The sequence below is a fragment of the Camellia sinensis genome, chromosome 6, assembly GCF_055761805.1.
Source record: "Camellia sinensis isolate YWXY chromosome 6, ASM5576180v1, whole genome shotgun sequence".
Taxonomy (NCBI): Eukaryota; Viridiplantae; Streptophyta; class Magnoliopsida; order Ericales; family Theaceae; genus Camellia; species Camellia sinensis.
Window position 1 is genome coordinate 20,680,991 of NC_138966.1, and position 26,186 is coordinate 20,707,176.

A 26,186-nucleotide genomic window follows, 5' to 3' on the forward strand; every position below is an offset into this window, starting at 1 on the left:
TGGTGGCCGACGACCATTTGTCCATTTTTTCAGATATTTGTTTGCCAGCTGTGTCAACTGTTGCTCATTGAAGTGCATCTACATACACGTGTATGGAGGGATGAATACAAGCTCAAACCTTGATTTTCTATATATAGGGGGTGTCCTCCCCCATTTGGAGGGGTTAGACATTTTAGAACTGTGAGGGTTGAGAAGAGGGAGTCATAGAGATACCGGATAGCTGAATCTCGGGGAGTCGAGATTCGAAGCACTTGGCAATTGGCTCGCAAACTCAAATCCAACCCTATTCGGCCAAATGACCGATTAGGCAAGGGGCCGCGTGAAGGTCGATCTATTATAAAATGCGCCGAATATGAGTTGGAAATGGACCGAATCCCGAGGCCCATGGAAGAAAAGATATAAATAGAAGAACATCAGCTAGAAAGAGGTATGTGAGAATTAGGGTGCTTAACTTAGAATACAAGCATTCTTGAGTGTGCATTTTGACTTGTCCGTCAGAGTGCTAATTCCGATACCCCCAACCGGAGTGTTTATTCCTTTTCAGATGACCAGAAGAGGATCACGAGCGTTCTCCAGGATCAGAAGAGTATTTCCAAACCACTTCTCCACAATTGGCGCCGTCTGTGAGAAGACTCAAGCACATCCATGGCGAGCGTGACGGAAGATTGGCGAACATGATCGCAAAGAATGAACATCTCCGACAGGATTTGGCCTTGGCAGTGGCGAAGTCCAAACAATCTGCATACCAAGGCCCGGGATGACCCGTGAGGGCAGCTGCTCGACGTTCTCAAGCCCGACAACAAGATACTGATAGCAACTCCGACTCATTATCCTCGGAGCCTAAGAAAAAGGGACAATTTGAAATTTCTAGTTCTTCTGAAGAGAGTCCCCGTACAAGGCATAAGCGAAGAAGGAACAGCTCGGATGATGATCAACACGATCCTTTTGTATGACAGATTGCAAAGGCAGTGCTACCCAAGAAATTCAAAGCACCGTCATTCACCTTGTACGACGGTAAATTGGCACAAGATGGCCGGCTACAATGGTATGACCGCAAAGACAACCCAAACAAAGCAATAGCCTTGACATAGGATTCACATGTGCCCCGCGTGATCCACATGATATACAGCCTCCCAATGTCATCGGCGGTGCACGCGATTCAGTCGAGGTCTAACCCTCAAGAGCAACTTACTCTGACTAAACGGCCCCATGAAGCCGAGGTTGTCACTTTTGATGATTCGGATTTGGCCAGAGTAACACTGCCCTACATTGATCCCTTGGTAATTGAGTTACGCGTTAACCGATTCACAGTTCAGCGCGTACTCATTAATTCGGGGAGCACATCAGAGATTATGTACTACAAGACATTCATCAAACTTGGCTTCTCCGAATCGGATCTCTCTCCGGCCCTTTATCCACTATTCGGCTTCAATGCCAATCCAGAGTACCCGTTGGGAAAAATCAGACTTCCCGTTCGAGCAGGTCCCGAATAGTGGATGTGGAATTCTTGGTCGTCAAGCTACCGTCGCCGTATAATCTCATCATGGGGCGATCCTGGTTGCATACTATGCAAGCCGTGCCCAGCACCTATCATCAGTTCCTCCGCTTCCCTACAGAATGCGGTATTGAGCAAATCCGTGGCTCCCAGAAATCGGCACAAGCATGTTATCTCCTCGCTAAGAAAATGCCAAAGGAACTAAAGGTGAATTCCATTGAGTCGTCGGATCGAGAAAGCCTCGACGATGTCGGGCGGCTCCTAAATGAAAAGGCAACGAAAGACTTGGAACGAGTTCAAATCGATGGAAACCCAGACAAGTTCTTCATGGTCGGCGCCTCCTTGAATCAGGCTGACAGACAGCAGTTAGAATCTTTCCTACTCAGTAACCTCGATGTCTTTGCATGGACTCCGCACGAGATGCCGGGTATAGATCCGTCAATTTCACAGCACCATTTGAATGTTGATCCTCAGTGCAAGCCGATCATCTAGAAAAGCTGGCGGTCAGCCGCAGAGCACACTGCCACCGTTGTTGAGGAGGTTGATAGGCTGCTTGACGTCGGGGCAATTAGGGAGGTGACCTACCCTACATGGCTCTCTAATATAGTGGTTGTGAAGAAGAAAAATGGGACTTGGCGAGTGCGCGTTGACTTCACGGACCTAAACAAAGCCTGCCCAAAGGATTGTTTTCCTCTTCCCAGAATAGACCAGCTTGTAGATGCTACGGCGCGCCATCAGCGTATGAGCTTCCTTGATGCCTATAGAGGTTATCATCAAATCACTATGCATCCGGAGGATCAAGAGAAAACTACATTTGTCACCCCAAGAGGAACCTATTACTATAAGGTAATGCCTTTTGGGTTGAAGAATGCAGGGGCAACCTACCAGAGACTGGTCACAACCATGTTCAAAGAGAAACTCGGCAAAACTATGGAAGTGTACATTGCTGATATGGTGGTTAAATCCAAAGAAGAGCAGAATCATATAGCCGATCTTGAAGAGACATTCGGCATCCTACGCAAATATGGAATGAAGTTGAACGCTTCCAAATGTGCGTTTGGTATCGGCTCTGGAAAATTCTTGGGCTACATTGTCAACCACAGAGGAATCGAAGTCAACCCAAGGCAAATCACAGCAATCCTGGAGCTCGGATCCCCTCGTTCAGTAAAGGAGGTTCAAAAGTTGATGGGGATGGCTGCCGCACTCAACAGGTTTATCAGCCTGTCCACAGATCGCTGCCGACAATTCTTTTATACGATACGGCAGGGCAAGGCCTTTCAATGGTCCGCCGAGTGCGAAGCCGCTTTCAACTGCCTGAAGACCTACCTCCGCTCAGTACCACTCCTGACAACACCCTCTACTGGCGACCCGCTCATTTTGTACCTGGCAGTTTCTGACTGAGCCGTTAGCACCGTATTGATAAAGAAAGAGATGGGGGAGTAGCAGCCAGTGTATTATGTGAGCAAGGTGATGGTTGACGCCGAAACACGCTACCTTCCGCTGGAAAAGCTCATCCTAGCCCTAGTTATGGCGGCAAGGAAGCTCATGCATTACTTCCAGGGGCATAGCATTTGGGTGCTAATAGATTATCCACTCCGATCAGTACTACGCAGTACGAAAGCATCTGGACATGTTTCAAAGTGGGCCCTGGAACTTGGCCAATACGATATTCAATTTCTACCCAAAACCTCAATCAAGGAACAGGTGCTTGCCGACTTTATCACCGAATTCACAAGGGGCCTTTCCTACTTCAAACCTGATGTCGCCGACTTCAAGTCAGATGAAGTTTGACCGAAGCCGAATTGGAGGATTTATGTTAGGGACATCTGGCAGTTGTATTATGATGGATTGTCCAATCAGCGGGGCAGTGGAGCTGGAGTTGTAATCATGACCCCCAACAGCGCAATAATTGAGCAAGCTGTCAAGCTCAGCTTCGAAGCATCGAATAACGACGCCGAATACAAAGCCCTTTTAGCCGGTTTGCAGAATACGCATATTTTGGGTGCCCGACGTCTGCTTATGTTTTGTGACTCAAAGCTGGTGATCAATCAGCTAAAGGGGGAGTACGCGGCAAGAAACGACCGTATGGCGACCTACATGAAAACGGCTAACTCCCTGTTGGCAAAATTTGACCATCATGAGTTGAACCAGATAACACGTGATCAGAACACCCATGTAGATGCCTTGGCTTGCCTAGCCTCCGCAATCAACTCAGAGATTAAACGAACCATTGAAGTAGGATTCATCCCAGAGCCAAGCATTGGCCCTTCGAAGGAAGTCCAAATCAACGTTATAGAATCTGCACCAAGTTGGATGGATCGCATTGTTGCATTCCTATCTTCCGAACAACTCCCAGAAAACAAGAAAGAAGCACATAAGCTGCGAAACAAAGCCATGAGATACTACTTGGACCCGCAAAGAAGACTTTATAAAAAGTCACTCTCTAGCCCATATTTGGAATGTGTGCACCCGAATAAAGTCGGGGAGCTTCTGGCTGAGATACACGAAGGCAGTTGCGGAGCCCATTCTGGCGGACACTCTTTGGCCCATCGAGCTACAACGCAGGGGTATTATTGGCCGACAATGAGAGTGGATGCCGAATGTTATGCAAAAAAGTGTAAACAATGCCAAAAATTCTCCCCGTTAAACCATCTGCCTGCTGAAGAGTTGAACTCAATCACCAGCCCTTGGCCGTTCGCCCAGTGGGGGCTTGATATCGTAGGACCACTGCCGAGGGCCCCAAGGAACAAGTGATACCTGATCGTCGCAACAGATTACTTCACGAAATGGGTCGAAGCCGAGGCATTAACACACATCCGAGATGCTGACATTAAGCGCTTTGTGTGGAGGAACATCATAACATGATTCGGCATTCCTAGAGCTTTAATCTCAGACAACGGCACCCAGTTCGATTTTGGCGTGTACCGAGAGCTGTGTAGCAAATACGGTATTCAGCCTTACTTTTCTACGTCGGCTTATCCCCAAAGCAATGGCCAAGCCGAAGCCTCTAATAAATCCATCTTGGACGGCATCAAGAAGAGGCTAGAGAAAGCCAAAGGCAGATGGGTCGAGGAATTGCCGAGTGTACTATGGGCTTATCGAACTACACCGAGAAAATCGACCAGAGAAACGCCATTTGTCCTATGCTTTGGAACCTAGGCAATCTTACCCCTGGAGATTGGCCACCCGACACTCAAGTCGCAAGTCTTTGATACGGGCCGAAACGACATGATGTTGGCTTTGGATCTGATCCTAATCGAAGAACGAAGAGACCGAGCCCTTGCGTCAATGGCGCGATACCAGCAGCAGCTGGCAAAGTCGTATAATCAACGGGTTCAGCTACGCCGCTACACACCAGGAGAATTGGTCCTGAAGAAGGTGCTTCCAGCTGACAGGAAACCGATCGATGAAAAATTGGGTCCTAACTAGGACAGCCCATACCAGATTGATTCGATCGTCGGAGTAGGGGCATATCGGCTCAAAGACATGTCAGGAAGGAGTCTGCCACGGCCCTAGAATTCCATGCATTTATGTAAATTTTATCATTAACCCGACTTGTGGGACATGATGCTTGCTCTGACCTGTTCGTTATGTACATCTCTTTTTCTGTAATACAAAGATTCCCATTCACCTACTACAGAATCTAGTTCAAAGATGTTCCAATTAAAGTCTCCGGATTCGGAGCCCCATCGGCAAATGACGTCTTTGCGCCGATCAAGCCTCCGGATTCAGAGCGCCCTTCGTGGATATCACGATTGGCCAATTTAAAGTCTCCGAATTCAGAGTGCCCTTCGTGGATATCACGATTAGCCAATTTAAAGCCTCCGGATTCGGAGCGCCCTTCGTGGATATCACGATTGGCCAATTTAAAGTCTCCGGATTCGGAGCCCCATCGGCGAATGACGTCTTTGGGCCGATCAAGCCTCCAGATTCGGAGCGCCCTTCGTGGATATCATGATTGGCCAATTAAAGTCTCCGAATTCGGAGCCCTATCGGCGAATGACGTCTTTGGGCCGATCAAGCCTCCGGATTCGGAGCGCCCTTTGTGGATATCACGATTGGCCAATTAAAATCTTTGGTTTCGGAGCCTCATCGGCGAATGACGTCTTTGGGTATCACGATCGACGTCTTTGGGCCGGTGAACCCTTCGGGTCATGCGTAAGTCGATTATATTAGGCCGGACAATGTCCATACAATCGTCTGAAATACGTTTATTCAAACATTTATATAATAAAACACATGAAATCATGTGTGTGCCGAACACAACTTATAACAAAACATTGAAAATAAGATGCTTTTCATTTGACCAACCAATAATTACATAATCTTAGACGCAATCCGCGTTCGAACATTTATAACGAGTATTTTTATTCGGTGACTCCCTCATCATCGCTCTTTTCAACTTCAAAGGCGGAAATGGGCAAATGATCACGATGATCCAGGCCACATAAGTTGAAATCGACACCCTTCGCTCAGAGAGCCTCCGCGGCCTGAAGAGCCGCTATCCAACCATGCTTAAAACCGCGATTCTCGCATCGATAGACCTCTTCAGCAAGTCTCTCTTTCGTTTTATCGATCCCAACCTTCCAGCCATCATGGAAACCCTACTCATAACCCTTGGCCCTCGCATTTGCTACGGCAAACACGCCTGTCGTATCTCGGTCGGCGATGGCATGACTCAATAGCCATTGGGTCACCCTTTCATCCACAATTGGGTTAGACTGACCCGCCGTATGCGGATCGGCGACTTTAACCTTCCTAAGCTCTCTAAGCTCGCCCTCTGTCTTTTCCACACGAACCTCCAAACTGCGGACCCGTTCGCCCATTTTCTCCATCTCCCGCCGTGCGGTGCACAGACGCATGCCGACTTCGTAGGCGGTGTACAGCCCCTTCACCGCCCCATGAATACCTTCTCGAAACACTTCGAAATCTTGTCGTTCAACCATCGATTGTTGGACTTCCGGTGGAAAGATCTGTCGAGCGAACTCCACCACTACACCCGGATCATTGACGATGGAATCTGCCTCAGTCATCGGTTTATTCCCCACGAACACCGCAAAACTCAATGGTCGCGGCGTTGCGTCTGACTCATTCCTCAGTCGTGGTCGCAGGGAGTTTCCCTGTTGATGCTTCTCTCTTCAGGGTGACTTGCTTCGACGGCTTGAAGGTTGACATTTTTCGCTTGTCTTGGACATCCTTCCTCTCGTATGCGCAGGCTCATTGCTGCGATTCATCACAGTATCTAGCTCAGCCAGCGTTCGTCCCTCTCCTCTGCTGTTGAAAAATAGTCTGTTTGACATTCGCCCTCGCCCCAAGCTAGTAGTTCAAATCAAGTCTGAATAAGAATAAGTGGACCCACTGGCGCGAACTCACCCCATTTATTCGTAGGCATGCAATGACCCCGAGGCAATTTCATTAACGCTTTTGGCAGTCTCCAAACAACGAATGCTGATTAATATGTGCCACAACCACTTCACGTACTAATTTTTGGCTTGTTAAAACGGTCTAATTATCTAAACGGCAATTATGGGAAAATGCCTTGAAGTCCATGCACTGGCTGTGGCAAGGGCAGATTTATTAATCTAACTGGCCGAGCATCTTGGCCACATGCTGATTGATATGTGCCACAGCCACTTCATGTACTGATTTTTGGCTTGTTAAAACGGCCTAATTTTCTAAACGGTAATTATGGGAGAATGCCTTGAAGTCCATGCACTGGTTGAGGCAAAGGCAGATTTATTAATCTAACCGGCCGAGCATCTTGGCCACATGCCAATTGATATGTGCCCCAGCCACTTCATGTACTGATTTTTGGCTTGTTAAAACGGCCTAATTATCTAAACGGAAATTATGAGAGAATGCCTTGAAGTCCATGCACTGGCTGGGGCAAGGGCAGATTTATTAATCTAACCGGCCGAGCATCTTGGCCACATGTCGATTGATATGTGCCACTGCCACTTCATGTACTGATTTTTGGCTTGTTATAACAGCCTAATTTTCTAAACGGCAATTACGAGAGAATGCCTTGAAGTGTATGCACTGGCTGGGGCAAGGGCAGATTTATTAATCTAACTGGCCGAGCATCTTGGCCACATGCCGATTGATATGTGCCATAGCCACTTCATGTACTGATTTTTGGCTTGTTAAAACGACCTAATTTTCTAAACGGCAATTACGACAGAATGCCTTGAAGTGCATGCACTGGCTGGGGCAAGAGCAGATTTATTAATCTAACCGGCCGAGCATCTTAGCCACATGCCGATTGATATGTCCCACAGCCATTTCATGTACTGATTTTTGGCTTTTTAAACGGCCTAACTATCTAAACGGCCTAATCATCTAGTCGGCAAGTATACAAAACGTTTTATCGAAAACGACAACCAAACAATTCCATTCATTAGTAACAGCAAAGTTCAAAATGAATTTTCATTAAATAAATTGGGCACAAATTGTAACCATTTTACATATGAAAATTGCTAGACAAAAAGATGTACAAAGCTGAAAATTACATGCAAATCCTAAAACAAAAACAAGAGCCGCCCAAATTAGCCCTCGGAGTCAGACTCCAGCGGCTCAACATCCACTTGCTTGTATGGAATTGGTGTAGCCAATGTCACATCAGCAGCAGCAAAGGCTTTGAGCTAGCCGTGTTTAAATCCCAGATTTTCAAATTTGGGGACTTCGTCTACATATTCATCAAAAGCAGACTTCTTCCCCGCATCGAATGCACTAGCAGCCTTCAGGTCGGCTGTTTCGTTCGCCGCCTTCATTTCTTCCAACCCAGCCTCCAATTTAGAGATTGCCTCCTGGGTCAACTTAAGCGCGTCGTCGCTCGCATTCGCCCTCTTCTCGGCGATTGATCTCAATTCTTCAGCACTGCGGGCTCTCTCCATCTCGGCCTCGGCACGGGCACCCTCCGTTTGTGCCCCAGTCCTTTGGCCCTCAACCTCGGCTTGTAAACTGTCAATTAGCTCGACGACATCGTGATAGCGACGGCCCATGTCGGCTATCCTCTCGACAGCCTGCAAAACAGGAAGTCAAGAACAAAATAATATTTGTGTAAAGAGAAAAGACAGAGTCCAGATATATACCAAAGAGCCGATTGCGCGGCTAACCCAATTGTAACCAGATCAGGCTCTGCTCGAAAAGCTGCCTTGTCAGCAGGTAGTGAAACGGATGTCGCTAAGCTGAGTGCAACCGCTAGATCTTTGATTATCGAAGCATCGGAGGAGATCGACATATTTTTTATCTTGGGCTGAATAACAAAAGGTACAATCACATCTGACTCCTCCACACGAGGTCGTTTGTTGGCACGGTCTTCTTCTGAGCCGGCCTCAACGTCGGCTGGGCGTTTCTCCGCCCTTTGCTCAACTTCTACACTTGCCTGCACAAAAGGTTCTGCCTCAAAACTTTCATTCTTTGCCGTCCCTTCAATAACAGGCAAGGAGGTCTGGGATTGAGATTCGGCAGCCCGAATCTCCTCTGCCCTTCGCCGCGCGGCCATCCTTTCCGCGTTTGCCTTCTTGGCAAGGTTAGTGAGGCTCAACCCAGCCATATCTTTTGGGAACGCGCCGAGAAGGTCCTCCAGACCGTGAAAAATATCATCGAGCGGATGATCCTCTCGACTCGAAGTGGACGGAGGAACAACCGAATTGAGGCCGGCTTCTTCAAATGCTAATGTCAAAGCCTCGTCAACCTCAGTTTCGGTTGGCCTGACTCGGCGGCCTCAGCTACTTCCGGTCGCTCCGAATCTGATCCCTCGCAATTGACTTGCCTCAAATTTCAGAAATCAGTCAAGATAAGGGCGATAAGAGACTCCTCACTCTTTGGAATTGGGTTGTTTTCCACCGCCGAAAAAGTCATATAAGTCAGCTCGTAGCAGAGCAGAACGTGGGCCGCCCTCCCCTGCTTCTGAAGACTCGGTCGGCCGAAATACTTGAGCGCAGTCCTGATTTCTGAAAGGACGGCCTCATCGGTCGAGATTAAGACTTTTTTCAAATCGTTTCCTGCAAAAGAAAAACCATGAGGTCCCGAAAAATAAAGTTTTATAAATATAACAAGTAAATAATTAAAAGAAGATGCTCAGCCACCTGGTTCGCCCCTTCGTCTAGGAATATGATCAAGGCGATCCTCGCCTTCGCCGAATTCCCAGTTTCCCTGGACGATGACCATAACATCATCGACTCGCTTCCTAGAGCTGGAAAGCGTAGTCACTAGTTGATGGTTGGTGTCTTTGGCCCTAAGGAAATAACGCCCGTGCCGACCAGAAGACTTCACCAAGGCGCAGCAATGCCGAATAATGGGAATGCCAAGGTTAAGCCTAAAGTGGCGGTTTAGTGCGATAATTACAATCACGATCCTATAGAAGTTGACGTTGGGTTGGGAAGGGATTAACCCCCAATGCAAAGCACGGCCCTAAGGAATGGGTGAAGGGGAAAGCGGACCCCACCCTCTGCGATTGACAGAAGAGGGAAGACGATCATGGTTTCATCAACCCTCTCCATATTGAGGGTACCGTCTGCCACAAATGACAGACGGACATCATCAGGAATGGAAAAATGGCGTTGGAAGCCAGACATTCGATCCGGTGAGAGGAGATCTTTTAAATGTTTCGCCATTCCCCCAGCCAATAGGATTATGCTAAGCCAAAAAACAAAGCAGAGAAAGAGATAACTTACAAGAGGTGAGGGAGATAGAGAAGAGTAGGAAATTGCAGAGGTAGTTCGGAAGGCAATCCAGTGACGGGCGTCTAAAAGCATGTATGCATTTGAAAAGACGTCAAAATTTGAAATCACAATAAATAGAAATGTATGAAGAGGCGGGAAGTTGAAGTGACAACTGGGAAACGTGTACAGACATTTGTGTTGGAATACAGTCAGCTACCGAATTTCGGCTTTGACTCTTCGAGTTCGAAGCCAAACATTCTAACCAACTGTCGTTAGTGAAGTGCTTAGGGGGCAATTGTGGGGGCTGAGAAGAGGGAGTCGTAGAGATACTAGATAGCTGAATCTCGGAGAGTCGAGATTCGAAGCACTCGGCAATTGGCTCGCAAGCTCAAATCCAACCCTATTCGGCCAAATGACCGATTAGGCAAGGGCCGAGTGAAGGTCGATCTATATAAAATGCGCCGAATAGGAGTTGGAAATGGACCGAATCCCGAGGCCCATGGAAGGAAAGATATAAACAGAAGAACATCAGCCAGAAAGAGGTATGTGAGAATTATGGTGCTTAACTTAAAATACAAGCATTCTTGAGTGTGCGTTCTGACTTGTCCGTCGGAGTGCTAATTCCGGCACCCGCAACCGGAGTGTTTATTCCTTTTCAGGTGACCAGAAGAGGATTACAAGCGTTCTCCAGGATCAGAAGAGTATTTCCAAACCACTTCTCCACAAGAACAAAATTTTATCTCTCTCTCTCTAAAATTTTCTCTCTTTCTCTCTCTTCTTATTTTGTGCCTTGTAGTTAGTTTTCTCCACACTTTTGCACATCAACTCTTAACCAAACACTCTCACCTTTGAGCTGAGGTCTCTTAGAGCTATGTTTGAGCCTTGAAAGGGGATTTGAGCTTAAATTTGTGGTTGAATTGCATTGTGCTTTAAAGGTACTGAACTTACCTCATTTAAGCTTGTTGTGCATACTTGATTTGCCATCCTTTTCAACTATTTTAAGGCTATTTTTGAGGTATAAAAAACTCTATTTTTGAGGCATAAGAATGGTAGTTTGAGTCTTTGTGAGTTAGGGGGTTGTCCATCTTTTTTGTTCCTTAGCTTGTGAAGCTTATTGTCACATCTTTTCTCACATTCAAATCAAACTTTTTGGGCCTTTTAACCACTAAAAATCAGAGTTATTTCAGTGACAATAAATTTTTTTTGAAGTCCAAAATTGGAGGGGTTAGCCTCCCTTCCTTGTTGTCTTGATTGCATGCCAACTGCCTTACATGTGAGCATGTTTTTCTAGCATTTTCTAGCTTAGTCTCAGCATGTTTTTGCCACTGTTTTGCCTGATTTTAGCTTTGTTCTGAGCTGGTTATGTCATTTAAGCTTTGTATTGTATGGTTGTGGTGTAATTTCCTTCAGTAGCTTAATGTTTCTAGGCTTTGAGCATCATTTGTGTGTCTTGGTTACATGTTTTAATGCTTTTTCATGCCTAGTTCCAGCACCTAAATCTCTACAACCTCCTTCATTTCTACACTTTTTTATTTGCTTTGAGGGTTGGTTAACCTTCGGGTTGTGTTTAAGCTTGAGATCGAGGTTCGTGCTTAATGGTTTTAATCCGCTTTTGGAGGTTTCTACTAACCAAAGGCATGACCTCTCTCTTGCCTTAAGTTATCCCTTGGTTGACACCTCTCTCATTAGAGGACACTCACCTTGGACTTAATCGATTAAAAAATTAATCGATAATGTAAAATGAGTAAATAAAATTGGACAAGTCAAAGAGGCAAGATAAAGCATCTTTTGTGTTGCATTGCATGCGTTCGGATCGGACATTAATTCAAACACGAGGCAAATGGGACGTTTCATATATAAAGTGATGAAACGTGCCACTTTCCTTAGTCACCATCACCCTTGATCATGTATGATAGGGTGGTGGTTTTGTTGAGTCTTGTTTTGCACTCATTAAGCTTGTACAAACTTGGTTCCTTCGCCATCATGCATAGAAATCCTTGGTTGATGGTTTGAGGGCCAAGAGTTGCACTCCTTTGAGCTTGTGTGATGATAAGAAGAGTAACAGTACACACAAACCTTGAGAATACACGGCTTTGCCTCTGTTTGCTCTTTGTTGTAGCAAAAAGGGAAGTTTGGAGCAGGGTGGCCGACCGGCCACCAGTAGTGGCCGACGGCCACCAATATCAGCCGACAGGCCACCAATGGTAGCCGACTGACCATCAATGAAAAATTGCACAAGTGTGCTCCTGAAGAGGATCATAGGCATTCTGGAAGTCGACAACACTGTTGGTGTTCAAGCATGTGCAAACAGAGGCTGCAATGGCAAGGCAGTGGCATTTTCAGGCAAAGAAGTCGAGCATGCATGCATCCCTCGCCCCTCGAGGCCATTTAACTGCTTTGTTTAGTTAATTAGTGATATTAATTTACTCACTTTGTAATTAGTTAGTTAAAGTGTTTAGCTAATTAATTCGTTTTGTAATATTTAATTAGCTAAGAATAAGTTAGCTAAGTAGTTTTGTTTTGTAATTAGTTAGCTTAATTAGCATAGCTAGTTAGCTTATTCATTCGGACCCTCCTTCGTGAGGGCATGATGTTGTAATAAGTGTGCGTGCATGTGCGCATGTCTTCCAACCCCACGTCTTTCTCCTTTCTATTTAATCGCTTTCGATGGTTAGATTAGGGGCATTTTCAATTAGCATACCTTATGCTCGCATGCTTGCATTCATTCATTTGTCTTGCATGCACCAAGGCTCGGCGCATCATTCAAACTGCATTATCATTTCAATACTTCTTTAAATATGTGTTTCAAAGCATGCTATCAAAGTATTGCAAATATCATGATTAAGTAGCCGAGCCTATTTAGTTACATCATTGCATGTGTTGCATTAGTCATTTAACATAGTTAGGGATCATGCATCGTTCTAACTAGTTTTTGTTTTGGCTCGGAGTACTCGATGAGTTTTATGCTTTAGCATACTTGCATGAGTGTGATTGCCACATTGCCATGTTTCACATGCTTGCCATGAGGCTATGTGCTTAAATGCTAAACAGCATGAATGCTTGTGGATGAAGGCTCGTTGTTTAAATTGGAACAATTCAACAAATGTGCATTTTAAGCTCACTTTGTTGAGTGGCAAATCATGTTTTAAGCCCACTATGTTTGGTGGCAAATCCGCATCTCTTAAAGCCCACTTAAAGGTGGCAAATTCAAACCATTTCCTAAAAAAAACATTAGTTGAATTGTTCTAAGTCTTGCGACCTAGTCTATACTTGCTTGTGTGCGTCACATAGTAAAGCTAGCTAATAACTGGAACAAGAACACATAATGTTTATAAAAACACATATCAAGGTTAGTAGAGGCCGATCTTTTGATCGGGCGAGTGGGGGTGCTCATTTCAGGATCTTTCCCTCTCGTACCCAAGTTCCCGAGCCGATGCAACTTTAGTGATGACGGACACGTGGCCTTCGGCACGAGTCAGGGTTTCTTAAATTTCCACAAAAAAAAATATATTTAGGTGGTGACTCTGTGTCTGGAAAAACAGTCCAATTTTGACATTATTTGATTGAAAATCGATTTTCCAAAATGATTTGCTGGATTTGGACTCTTTGGTGTTTATCAATTTCACATTACACTTGTGAAACTAGATTCAGAACCGCGGGAGTCCGAATTGTGAGGCATTCTTTTCAAACCCTTCTCGAAAGGCGGGGGCGCGGAAAAAGACGAGTCCATAACAAGTCAAGGCCATTCTCATCCACCTGGCTTTACACCACAAGACACGTTTGTTTAGAAGGTGAACCCTACATCTAAGTCCAAGCAAGTTGTTGGTGAGGAAATTGCTATACATCTACTGCGAGGCAAACAATTGGCAAAAGTAGTGAACCAACATCCACTGCTTCTTTGTCTGTTCAACAACTCCAAGACATAATTGCAAATATCATCCGAGCACAATACATTGGGCCCCTGTAAAATGCTTTCATGTATTCCAAGCCTAACACAAATAGAATAGACATTCTTAGAATGCCTAGTGGATACCAACTGTAGACATCTCATTTTTGACCGCCTTTAAGACTTGGGCGCCTCAGGTTGATTACTCAATGATAAAATGTTACGCTGTGTGTACACTCAAGTTTTTCAACAAGAGCTTCAGTTTTCCAACTCCAGAGCCTATAATTGTGCGTCATCTTTGCACCAAACCTGTCTTGGTTTCCAAAAACCTGTTTGTTTCATACTTGACCACCCAGAGGCCTGCAGGCCAACAAGTGGCTAGCAGGCCAGAATTTAGTGGTTGGCCGTCCACTTTATGATCGGCCGACCATGTTTTTCTGCTGGTAGATATTTTGCTGCCAACTATCCCTCCAGGTGCATGCACTACACCAACTGTCTCTATACAGCTATGTTCGACAGAGGCTCATGTTTTTCTGTATATACATGACCACATCTCTTGAAAAATAGGTTAGAAAAATTCCAAAAGGCCAAAAACTTGTAGAACACACACACTCTCTCTCTCTCTATGTTGCAACTTACACACTCTCTTTCTATACTTCCCAAACCAAAAATTTAGCTCTTCTTGCTGAGGTTCTTGAGCTCAAATCTTAGCCCTTGAGAGTGCACTACAACAAAAAACACTTTTAGCGACCTGTTTTTTAGTCACCAAAAGTGTAATTTTGGTTGCTGAAAGTATCCGCGACATGGACAAAATTGGTTGCTGAAGCCCTGTCACTAAGTGCTTCGGCGACCAAATCAATTTTGGTTGCCTTTATAAATAAATTGGCGACCAAATATTTCTGTCGCCAAAAGACTAAAATTTCGTCGCCATAAATTAACATTTGGTCACTAAAAGTAGCCTTCAGCTGATGACATGTTAAGTTTCAGCGACATATAAATGCGTCGCTAAAAATATCTTTCAATGACTAAAAGAATTGGTTGTTGAATGTTACAACTTTTGGTGACCAATCAAGTTTTGGGTCGCTAAAAAAATTGACACATACTTTCAACAACATAAATAAAATGTCACCAAAAGTAAATTTACAACTAAAAAAACCTATCACCAAAAATTCATTATTTATAATTTTTTATAACAATTTCCCTGTTCAATACATAATTCATAAACCTATAAACATAAGCAAAATATAATTCAAATTAACACACTTGTGCAAAGCATCAAACTATAAACTTAATTCAAAAGTAGTACCATATTAAATATAAACAACATATCAAATCCAAAACATCCAATTTAAGTACAAATCTCTTACAATCCCAAACTTGAAACATGTAATGCCCAAAAACCTTCTAAGCTTGCAAATTCATAACAAAAACCTATGACAAAATATATCCAAAAATTCAAAATGTAATCCTTTGATGCTCCCCGAACTTTATTTCATCCATTGCCAATCTGTCAAACATGTGAAAAAAACTTCAAACATGTAATTCCAAAAAACCTTCCAAGCTTGCAAATTCATAACAAAAACCTATGACAAAATATATCCAAAAATTCAAAATGTAATCCTTTGATGCTCCCCGAACTATATTCCATCCATTGCCAATCTGTCAAACATATGGAAAAAAAAAATTATAATGTTAAAATGTTAATAATAAAGGTCTTGGTTCTAAAAACATTGGTTTCACATTATAGATGAACAAATTGAGAGCAAACTTTCCTACGGTGAATTACAAAATTTCAATATACCAAAATCAAAAAGTAACACATGATTCACTAGTTAAACTTGGCATATATGAACTAATTACAAGCAATATCTCTATAAATTTGTACATATTCCGAGTTCTTTTTTTCAACCTAAAGATCAATACTCGTGCTCTGTCACAGTGCATGCAGCACACTTCAGCCTATATAAAGTTACTGAGGGAAGCACACTAAGTATTGGCCGACGCATTTTTTATGATTAACTGTTGATGCATATTTCTTGAATCAAACTATTCATAAAGTTAGTTTTAATCTATCACATGCATCTACAATCACTCCCCAAAAAACAGTTCGTGTCAAGGTTTGCTGACTGAGATTTGTGGCAGGAAAATATTTTATTTTTTAAATTTACTTAATGGGTATTTTTCCGACTTTGGACTGACTTATTACAAGCAGATTGAAATTGCTGAATATCTTTCTATAATAGTGTGAACATATTTTTCTAGGTAATTATTAATTTTGAATTATTTTAGGTGCTTATTTGTTTGTTGAATTTATTTGTAGTTGAAATTTTGAAAATGCGTTGCAGTGATTAGATTTCGCATGATTGAAATTGCTGAACTTGTTTTTATGGATAGCTGTACACTGTGAATATGTTTTTCTAGTTAATTATTAATTTTAAGATCATTACTCTGTGTTTGATTTTTTTGTTGAATTGACTACCCAGTTGAAATGTGTCCCTACTTAGCACCCAGTCAGAGTCCTGTAAAGCTGGACATAGCTTCTTCAGTTCCTCCAGGTTTGTGAACTCACTTGTTTACATCTATATCTATTTGATCCTATCACTGTACACGAGGTCTACTTACCCTTTTTTTTTTATTGATAACCAGGTCCAGGGTTGGTTAATAATTTGCAACATCAACATCTTTTAGGTTTCTAGATTCTGTGTAAAAAGATAACCCCTTTAACTTCAAATTTTTAACCATTTACTAACTAGCCTCATTTCTTTTTTTAAATCGATAATCCCTTTCTTATATTATATGCTAACAAGGGATGCATGCTGCTAGTTAGGTTGGCTGCACAAATCCTGTTTCTTATCAGGGCCCACACTTATTGTTAAATCACACAACACAACATGATGTTCTCTCATTCCCTCACCTGTCTTTTTTAGTCATCCTTTGCCCTTGACAAGCCTTCATACTGGTGCAATTATTGGTCTTCACTGCATATAGCGAAAAACTGTGAATCGACTTTTCTCTTTCTCTGTGTGTGTGTGTATGTACATACATTTATTTTCTGTTATTGATGTCCACTTTTTGAATTTCTTTCTCTCAGATTTTTTTTAGTGCTTGATCTTGTAATCTTTTGGCACAAAGCTATTATTTTATACATGGGTAGTAGAAGAAAAGAATTATTTGGAATATGGAAAAGAACATTCATAAATGGTAGAACATTCATAGAATTCCTCTTCATGTGTTCTCTCGCTTTGTAATGATTTTAGGCACTTTGGTTCTAATATGATGGCTTGGGTTCTTTGAAAATGTGTAGTTTGTTTGGTGCTATGGAGATTTGGTTGGAAAGGAATTCTACAATGTTTGAGAGAAAATCAGATAATGTCAAGGCTTTGTAGGATAGAATCTGTTATTTGACTTCCCTTTGGGCTTCTTTGCTCCTAGGTTAGTGTCTTCTAATTTCAAGGGCATACTCTTATTTTTTATTAGTAGAGTTTGGATAGCTGTGTGTGATATGTAATTTTCTTTTATTAGTAGAGATTGGACAGCTGTGTGTGATATCTCTCTTTTCCTTCTATTGTAATTAATTTTCCTTTATTGCCAATAAGAGTATCCTGGAAAATTCTTTAAAGTCTGATATATATATATACTACCCCCATGGAACATCTGTAGAAAGGCCATAAAAATAAGAGGCTTTGCTTATAAGTTATATTGTTTAGGCATTGGTAAAATTAGTGGTAAGCTAGCAACATTGCCACTGATGAAAACTTGTCAATAATTTTCTTGGTGGAATTCTTACCATTTCCTTTGTAATCTCAGTAAATGGACCTATCAAATGGATCTATTATGAACCGACAGCCAATCTCGGTTGGAAACATCACCCCTGCTACTGTCAAAGTTGTAAGACTCATAACTTATTTATTTATTTATTTTTTGCATAAATAAACATATTACCTGCATCCTCATTTTGAAAAAGATTGGTAATGAGATATTAACATATTACCTGCATGTTTTGTAATCTCTTTCTATATATAAATGATGGTAATTAATGACATGCCCGAATTGCAGCAAACATTGGAAGCACTTATCGTGACATCAATATTGAGTCAGCTGCTGTATTTGTTGCTCTTGCACCCTGGCATGTTCAACAGCAGGTATGGACCTGCTTATCGTATCTAGTTGTAAATTTGGGAACCTCCATGCCAATATTTGCAATGCCTAAATAAGAACAAGTCTGAAAGATTCAATTGTGGTTTGGATAAATTGGTCTTCTTTGTCTTGTCTTGTCTTGTTTATTTGGTGAATTTGTATGTGGTTTGGCTAAGTTGGTGTATAATGTTGAATTGTTTATTTTGTATCAATTGTTATTCTCTTCTTATTCCTGACAAGACCAACAACACATTGACCATTATTGACAGTGGTATTGGCATGACCAAGGGTGGTATGTAGCGATGCAACTGTGTATCATTTAGTCTAGTCTTGATATATGTATGGTTTGTTGGGATTTTTATATTAGTCTCTAAATCTAAACCAGTTCAACTTCAGCCACACAAACCAGAATCAAACTCCAACCAGTTCAGCTTCATCCACAAAACCACGCAGATCTCCAGTAAACCAACCAATTCAGCAGCCAAAACACTACCAGACCAACTCTACCAGAACAGAATAAAAACTATAGTCCAAACAGCCAAGACACTATCAATGTAGCAGCCAAAACAGTACCAATGCATCAACAATTATACCAGACCAACACTACCTATGCATCAGCCACCACTACCCCAGCCATAACACTGCTAGCAATAGCATTACAACTCCCTTCTACTACCTGCACTATGAGGATATTTAATTTCTTGGGTCTAGACAGATCTGCAGCAAAACAAAACCAAAAAACTGCAGCAAGAGAGAAACCAAGGCAGCATAGATCTAGAGCAGACTACAGCCCAAGCCTCCAATCAAACAGCACAACAGGGGATCTCTGGGTAAAGGGCAACACTAACTGCAGATTATCTAAGAACTTCACACACTAAGAACAGCGCCCCACCCATCCTCCATATACAGCAGACAACCAGGCATACATCAGGCTAGAGCCAAACCAACTTAGACCTACCACGCACCAGATTTACACCCAGCTGCACACAAACCACTATTGATCTGAACCTTACTGCTGTGAACTTCTACAACCAGATATACAACCAGCAACTAGACAGCAAACTTCTACTGCTCTGAACCTTACTGCCATCTGATCTGGTAGAGGCTGGACACTAAATCATGGACTGAATACTCCACCTTCAAGTGCCATTTGGACCACAAAGCTGCCTGCACCTTCACTTGTTCGCAAAGAACTTGTATATCAGGAATAGCATCCTTAAATAAGCATTGGTTTCTCAATCTCCAAACTGACCATAAAACTACAGAGGGAATAATCTTCCAAACTTTGAGTACCCAAGACTTGAGATTATGTCGTCCCCCATTCCACCACTGCACCAGACCTTCTATAGAACCTGGAATAGCCCAAGTCTGATCCCACCATTCTACCATGTGAGGATGTTTTATTTTATTTTCAAGATTGGCGGATTTGATTTTGGCTCTGTTCATAGTTTAATTTGTTTGTGTGTTCGAGCTCGAGCTCGAGCTCGAGCTTTATAAATATCTAGCGAGCCGAGCTTGAGCGCAACTTTCATAACTCGACTCGAGCTCGAGCCGAGCCCGAACATTATCAAATTCTATCGAGCCGAGCTCGATCTTCGCAGAACTCGACTTGACTCGGCTCGTTTACAGCCCTAGTGTTCAGTGAATAAAGTAAGATTACAGTATCATGATTGTCAAGTTATATTTGCAATTTCAAACTAAACTAGGAAAAAAAATTGCAGATAAAAACCTTTTATCTTCACCAAATGGATCACTAAGGTACATTAAGGACTGTTTTATACATACAATTTACAACTGAGTAACACAGACCAAGTAGGGAAAGAGTTCGGCTTTGCTTCATGAATATAAGTTACAGAAGTATGCTAAAGAACCCACAAACCTTTCAGCTGTAATAAAATTGGGATATGGTCTATTAATTGCAACCCATTGGCTGTTGATATGGTTGCCTACAAAATAACTATAATATGGCCAGTAGGCTACCATTCTTTTTTCTTTTTTCATTTTTGAAGCAAATGTGATTAAATCATGTGGCTACATATATCGGATCATTCTAATTTTTATTTTAATGATTCGCATATGGGAGCCTAAAATCTTAACAGATAGGATCATCAAAAATGTAGGGCCCATGAACTGGGACCAGACTGTCAAGGACTGGGGAAAAGCTACATTCTTAAAAATAGTTTAGTATTGGGAGAAGCATTGATAAAGATCTTCAGGCATAAAATGAGAGTCTAGTTAACAATAAAATCAAAACGAAACTTATACACTACCTATGACCAATGACAAAGCGAATAATGACACCCTTCTCTTCCTCCAGCTTCTTTCTTTTTTCACCTATTTTCAAGTTTTACAAAATAAGAGTCATCACATATCACCTCCAAAAAAAAAAAAAAAATCAACCAAAATAGCATTAAAAAATAAAATCAAGAAGTTAGGAGGAATCCTTGTTCAAAAAGGAAGTTAGTAGGAAACTAAAGAAAGGAATCAATCCACCAACCTTGTAGCATCCATGTAGTCCGAATTAAATCTCTTCTTTTCCGGCTGCTAAAAGCAGTATTAATTCCAACAACCATAAAATATTTTCTATTGGAAGATGAGTCAGTCTTCTTTGAGTCTTCTGATAGAGGAGAGCCACTGAGAATAGATTCCTGCGCGGCCCTTGCAATAGCTAATTCCGTCTCTAAATTTGAAATGGTTTTATCCAGTGTTCTACATTCAATATAGTACATCATAAGGTCCACTCCAAGGTACCCAAAAATCAGATGGAAGTATACACACATAATCTACTTATGTAAACAAGCACAAGAAGAACTTACTGTATAGCATGATGAGTCTTAGAAACTTCCCCCACAATGTCCTTAGATTCACACTTTACAACCTTCCAGTCCAACTAGAAAAGCTCAATGAGATCAAATCATAGTGCAACAGGAATACAAAATTAAAAATCAAGATAAACCCAAATAGAAAGTGAACAGTGGAGATACATATAGCTTTTGGAACACAACCCTTCGAAACCAAATTTAGTTATTCAGTCCATGTTTTTTTATTTAATTCAAATGAATTTAGTTGCACTGAATCTATTCCAACTTTTTGTGTTTTCTTGGTGAATTTAAGGCCTTGAAAGGGAGGAATTTTATATTTGTGGTATTAAAGAGGCTACTTCCATTATGTCTTTTGATTAGTTGTATCCCTATGCTCTCATCTCCCCCAATATAGCTTAAAAAGTCAGTCTTGTTACACATTTATAAACTTGAAGCCCCCAAATCCTTTCATTTCAAACTTGTAATTTGAACCTCAATAAAAAATCATGTTCTAACCATAGAGATTAAAACTATGCCAAAACACGATCCATGGAGGATTAGGGTCACATTAGCTAAATATATCCACATTCAAATAAATAATAATAAAACATGAGATACATAATTGGCGCAAGAAAGCAAGAGGGAGAGGGAGAGGGACTACATTCAGAATATCAGAGATAGAGAAGAGAACAGAGCAGCGACCCAAAAAGAGGGTCGCGATCTGCTGTCGGCCAGTGTTGCTACCGCCGGGCACTGCTGTGCCTTTCGCATTCAGCGGCGCGAGAGAGTAAGAGGGAGAGGGAGAGAGAGAAGAAGATGAGAAGAAGATGAGAAGAAGAAGAGAAGAAGAACATACCTGGTCTGTGATGTGCCATTCTGTGCTGTGCCGTTTCAGATGGATGAGAAAATGAGAAGAAGTTAGGTCAATTGTTTGTTTATTCACTTGTCAACAATTTTTTGGCAATAAAAAATTAGGGTAAAGCCAAATAATTTATTGGCAACCAAATTAATTTGGTTGCCATAAATGTTATTCAGATTTTTAGCGACCAAGTAATGCCTGTCGCCAAACAAATATAATTGGCGACTAAAATTTCAGTCGCTATAAATTAATTTGGTCGCTGAAAAGTTTTTCGCGCTCCCGCTCAAGAAATTCACTTGGCGCCAAAATCAATAGCGACCAAAATTATAAATTCGTCGCCAAATGTTTATTTTTTAGTGACCACAAATATTCTGTCACCAATTATGTATCTTTGGCAACTAAATTTTTGTTTGGTTGCTAAAAAGTGTCGCCAAAAATGCTTTTTGTTGTAGTGGTGAGACCTTGTGGGTTTGTTAACAAAAGAGTTACTTTGCTTCAAGAGGTATAATTTTAAGCATCTCTACACTACTTCTCTCCTATCTTTTCTTGCTATTTTTGAACTATTTTTATGGGCTGAAACTTATGGCTTAAAGCTATTAAAGGTGAAGGGGTTAACTACCATTCCTTGAACCTTGTTCTCTAAGCTTTTTCCCTTGTGTTTCTCATTTCTTTCTCAATTTTTTTTCAACTTCTTACCACTATTTTTTAGAGTTTTTCAGAGGCTAAAATGTGGTTTTGAAGTCCCAAAAATGGAGGGGTTAGCCATTTCTCCTTTAGCTTGCTTACTATCTTTATATCTCTCCTATTTTAGCTTACCTTTTTTTAGCCTTTTCAACTCAATTCTAACACTGTTTTAGCTTATTTTATGACTATTTTTATGTGTTTATTTCATTCATGCTTTGTATAGTAGGCTTGTAGTGTAATAGTCCTCATAGGTTTGGTGGTTTAGGCCTTAGCCACCAACTTATTTGAGTTGATAGAATTTATTTCATGCTTTTCATACTTGTGTTCACCTCTAATCACCTCTGCACTCTCCCTCCTCTCTTGGCTTTTGAGAGTTGTTTCAATCGAGTGTTGTTTAAGCTTGAGAAAGAGACCCTTCAATGCTAAATGGTTTAATCTCTTCGGAGGTTCATTACCAGGACATTACCTCTTTCTCATGCCCAAAACAACTTCTTGTCTGACACTCTTCTCCATTTAGTGGACTTAACTATCATTTTTGGACTAAAATGACTAATGAATGGAAATGTAAGTAAAAGAGGCAGTAAAATTGGACTAAAATGGACCAAGATGCTAAAATCAATTTGGGTTCAATCGGAAGTTAATTGAACCCCTCGAATCTTGAGTTATTTCATACTTATTAGTGATGAAAATGGTTGAAGGTTCAATGCCAACCACTTCCCTCGATCAATATCATGATAGGAGAGGGTTTTATTGGTTTTTCATTGTCATTTATTGAGATTGTATCCATTGATTCATAAATCATCACACAATGAATTCATGTCGATTGATAGTTGCGGATCAAGCCTACCCCTCATTTGATCTATTTGATGATAAGAAGAGGCAGGGTGGACAAACATCCCCTAAATTTTTTTTAGCCGAGCTTACTTGCATATTGTATGCAATGCATTAGTCATATTGCATTGTCTAGAAGCATGCATGTTTTCTAATTATTTTTTTTTCTTTGTTTTGCTTACCTTGGAGTACTCGTTGAGCATTTCTTACTTTAGCATATTGCATTGTGTGTTCGTGTTGCCATATTGAGCATGCTTTTCATGAGGCTAAGTGCTTAAGTAATATACTTGTTTGAATGCTGGTGGATAAAGGCCTTTTACTTAAGTTGGAATAATTTGATAATGTAAATACAAGCTCGTTTTTTCAAGTGACATGTATTCAAAACCTTTTTTCAAAACAAACATAAATTTTTTGAATTGGTCTATACTTGTGTGCATCACCTAGTAAAAATTAGCCTAATAATCGGAACAAGATCATATAATGTAAAATAAGAATCACATCATGATTAGTAGAGGCCGATCTTTGATTGGGTGAGTGGGGTGCTCAATTCATGACCTTCCCCTCTCATACCTAAGTTCCCTAGACGAGACACTTTGGTGATGATCGATAAGTGGCCTTTGGCATTTAGGTGGCGATTCTGTAATCTGGTAAAGCAGTCCATTTTTGGCATTTTTTCAAACTCAATTTTCTACAAAGGTTTGCCGCATTTGGACTCTTCTGTGTTTATCTGTTTTACATTGCACTTGTGAAATTAGATTCAGAACCACGGGAGTTCGAACTGTAGGGCTAATCGTATCCGAAATGAGCACGAAAAGCAAGCTATAGTTTCTGGCGACTTTGCTGGGGATTTAGAAAACTTGGCTTGAAATTCATGATGTGAAATTTTATTTGCACTTATATGTTCTTTGCATTGCATTTGCATTGTTACTTTAAGTCACTGTGTTTTCCATTTGTTGTTTCTGGACGGTTTGCCAGAGGCTTGCCCAAAAATCTTGCCAAAAGGCTCACTGGTGGTGATGACGGATAAGTGGCCTTTGGCATGAGTCTCAGGTTTCCTAAATTTCTCAAAAATATTTAGGTGGCGAGTCTGTAATCTGGCAAAGCAGTCCATTTTTGGCATTTTTTCAAAGTCGATTTTCTACAAAGGTTTGTCGCATTTGGACTCTTCTGTGTTTATCCATTTCACATTGCACTTGTGAAATCAGATTTAGAACCACAGAAGTCCGAACAGTAGCGCTAATCGTATCCGAAAGGAGCATGAAAAGCAAGTTATAGTTTTTGGCGACTCTGCTGGGGATTTAGAAAACTTGACTTGAAATTCGTGATGTGAAATTTTATTTACACTTATATGTTCTTTGCATTGTATTTGCATTGTTACTCTAAGTCACTGTGTTTTCCATCTGTTATTCCTGAACGGTTTTTCGGAGGCTTGCCTGAAAAGCTTGCCAAAAGGCTAACCAATCGTGGGCTCTACCATGTTGGAAACACAACCCTTAGATCTGGATTACCGCTGTACCATTTGACCCACCTTTCACTTATCGGTGTCAGTACGAGAGGTATATTAGGTAGTCTTGCTAAGGTACCCCTTTTGACCATTTAGTCTAGCTGCATATAATAGAGCCATAATGACTATTCCAATTAGGACAAAATGCAACCCATGTACAGGATGTTGTGAAACTCTTTGTTTGAGATAGTGCAGCCTAGATCGTGTCAAAATCTAGGGCAGGGTAACCTTATCCCCTCATAGGGGTGTTTTGGTTCTCTTTTACCTGGTATATGCTTTTACAGTGAAACTGTGTAGGAATGTTCATATCAGTGGTACAAGTATCAGTTTTAGGGGCAGAGTTTAGTGAATGTTCTTTAGTTGTGATCATGACTGTTGTGGATTGGGCCGAAGCACTGTCTAATTTTGATTGTTGTTTTTCTTTTCTTTCTTTTGGTAGATAGTTTCCCATCATAGCTTCAGAAAGACCCAATATCTCCTAAGTTGTGTGGACTCATTTTGGAAGGCTTTGCAAAACTCAAGACCTTGTTGGTGGTCAGCCAGTGTTAGTCTCACTTCCACCAGTTACTCGACAAAGAAGGAGCAGATAGTCAGTAAGCACTAGTACAAAGCACTCAACAAACACCTGTTCGTTCCCACCCACTCAGTTCACCAGTACCTAACTCACTTGGATCCGCAATGGCACAAAAGGTAGAAGAAGTTGCTGCCATGATGGCAACCTTTCAGAGAACCATGGATACCGTGAATCAAAGGATGGCTGCACAGGATGAAATCATCGCTGATCTGCGATGCCCATCTGGGGCATCTGCATTCACTAGCCATCCAATTCCGGCTGCTCAGCCGAATCTTGATCCACCTCCACTAATGGACAATCTCCAAATTCCAAATCCTCAAGAAATGTTTCCACCAGGTCCAACCTACAGGCCTCTGGCACAGCCCCCTACGGGAATCCTTCATTTTGACATCAATGAGATTAATTCGATCTTGATCAAGATTGCCAAGTTAGAGAAAGCGCTAAAAAAGTTCCAAGGCTTCAACTCCATTTCGGATATTAAAGACGGGTACACTAAGGCTTCGATCAGATTACTAGAGAAGTTTAAGATGCCCTACATCGACAGATTCGATGGGAGTAAGGATCTGATAGTGCATGTCTTATTTTTGGATGTACTAAGACCGACGGGTTTGTCTCGAGCTCAAAAATTATCATTGTTTGGGAGAACTTTGTCCGATGTGGTGGCCATCTGGTATGCAAAATTGGAAGATTCTATGAAGCAGAGCTGGGAGGGGCTGTCTGAGAGGTTTGTCAACCAGTATTCATATAAC

At 41.7% G+C, this 26,186-nt stretch overlaps 1 protein-coding gene and 1 non-coding gene across 2 annotated transcripts; one reads left to right on the forward strand and one right to left on the reverse strand.

Moving 5' to 3' along the window:
* Positions 1-15,335: 15,335 nt before the first annotated feature.
* Positions 15,336-25,573, reverse strand: LOC145793204 (putative beta-1,3-galactosyltransferase 4). Its single transcript, XM_082875962.1, has 6 exons — positions 25,489-25,573; positions 21,842-21,927; positions 21,001-21,074; positions 20,682-20,893; positions 20,455-20,518; positions 15,336-15,706 (listed from the first exon to the last, which is right to left on the reverse strand). Exons 1-6 carry the CDS (start codon positions 25,571-25,573, stop codon positions 15,685-15,687), a joined length of 543 nt encoding a protein of 180 aa, XP_082732088.1. The 3' UTR covers positions 15,336-15,684.
* LOC114270599 (uncharacterized) lies at positions 16,528-17,666 on the forward strand. The gene is made up of 2 exons (XR_014332004.1): positions 16,528-16,602; positions 17,352-17,666. It is a non-coding gene; the product is annotated as an uncharacterized LOC114270599 (transcript).
* Positions 25,574-26,186: the final 613 nt, after the last annotated feature.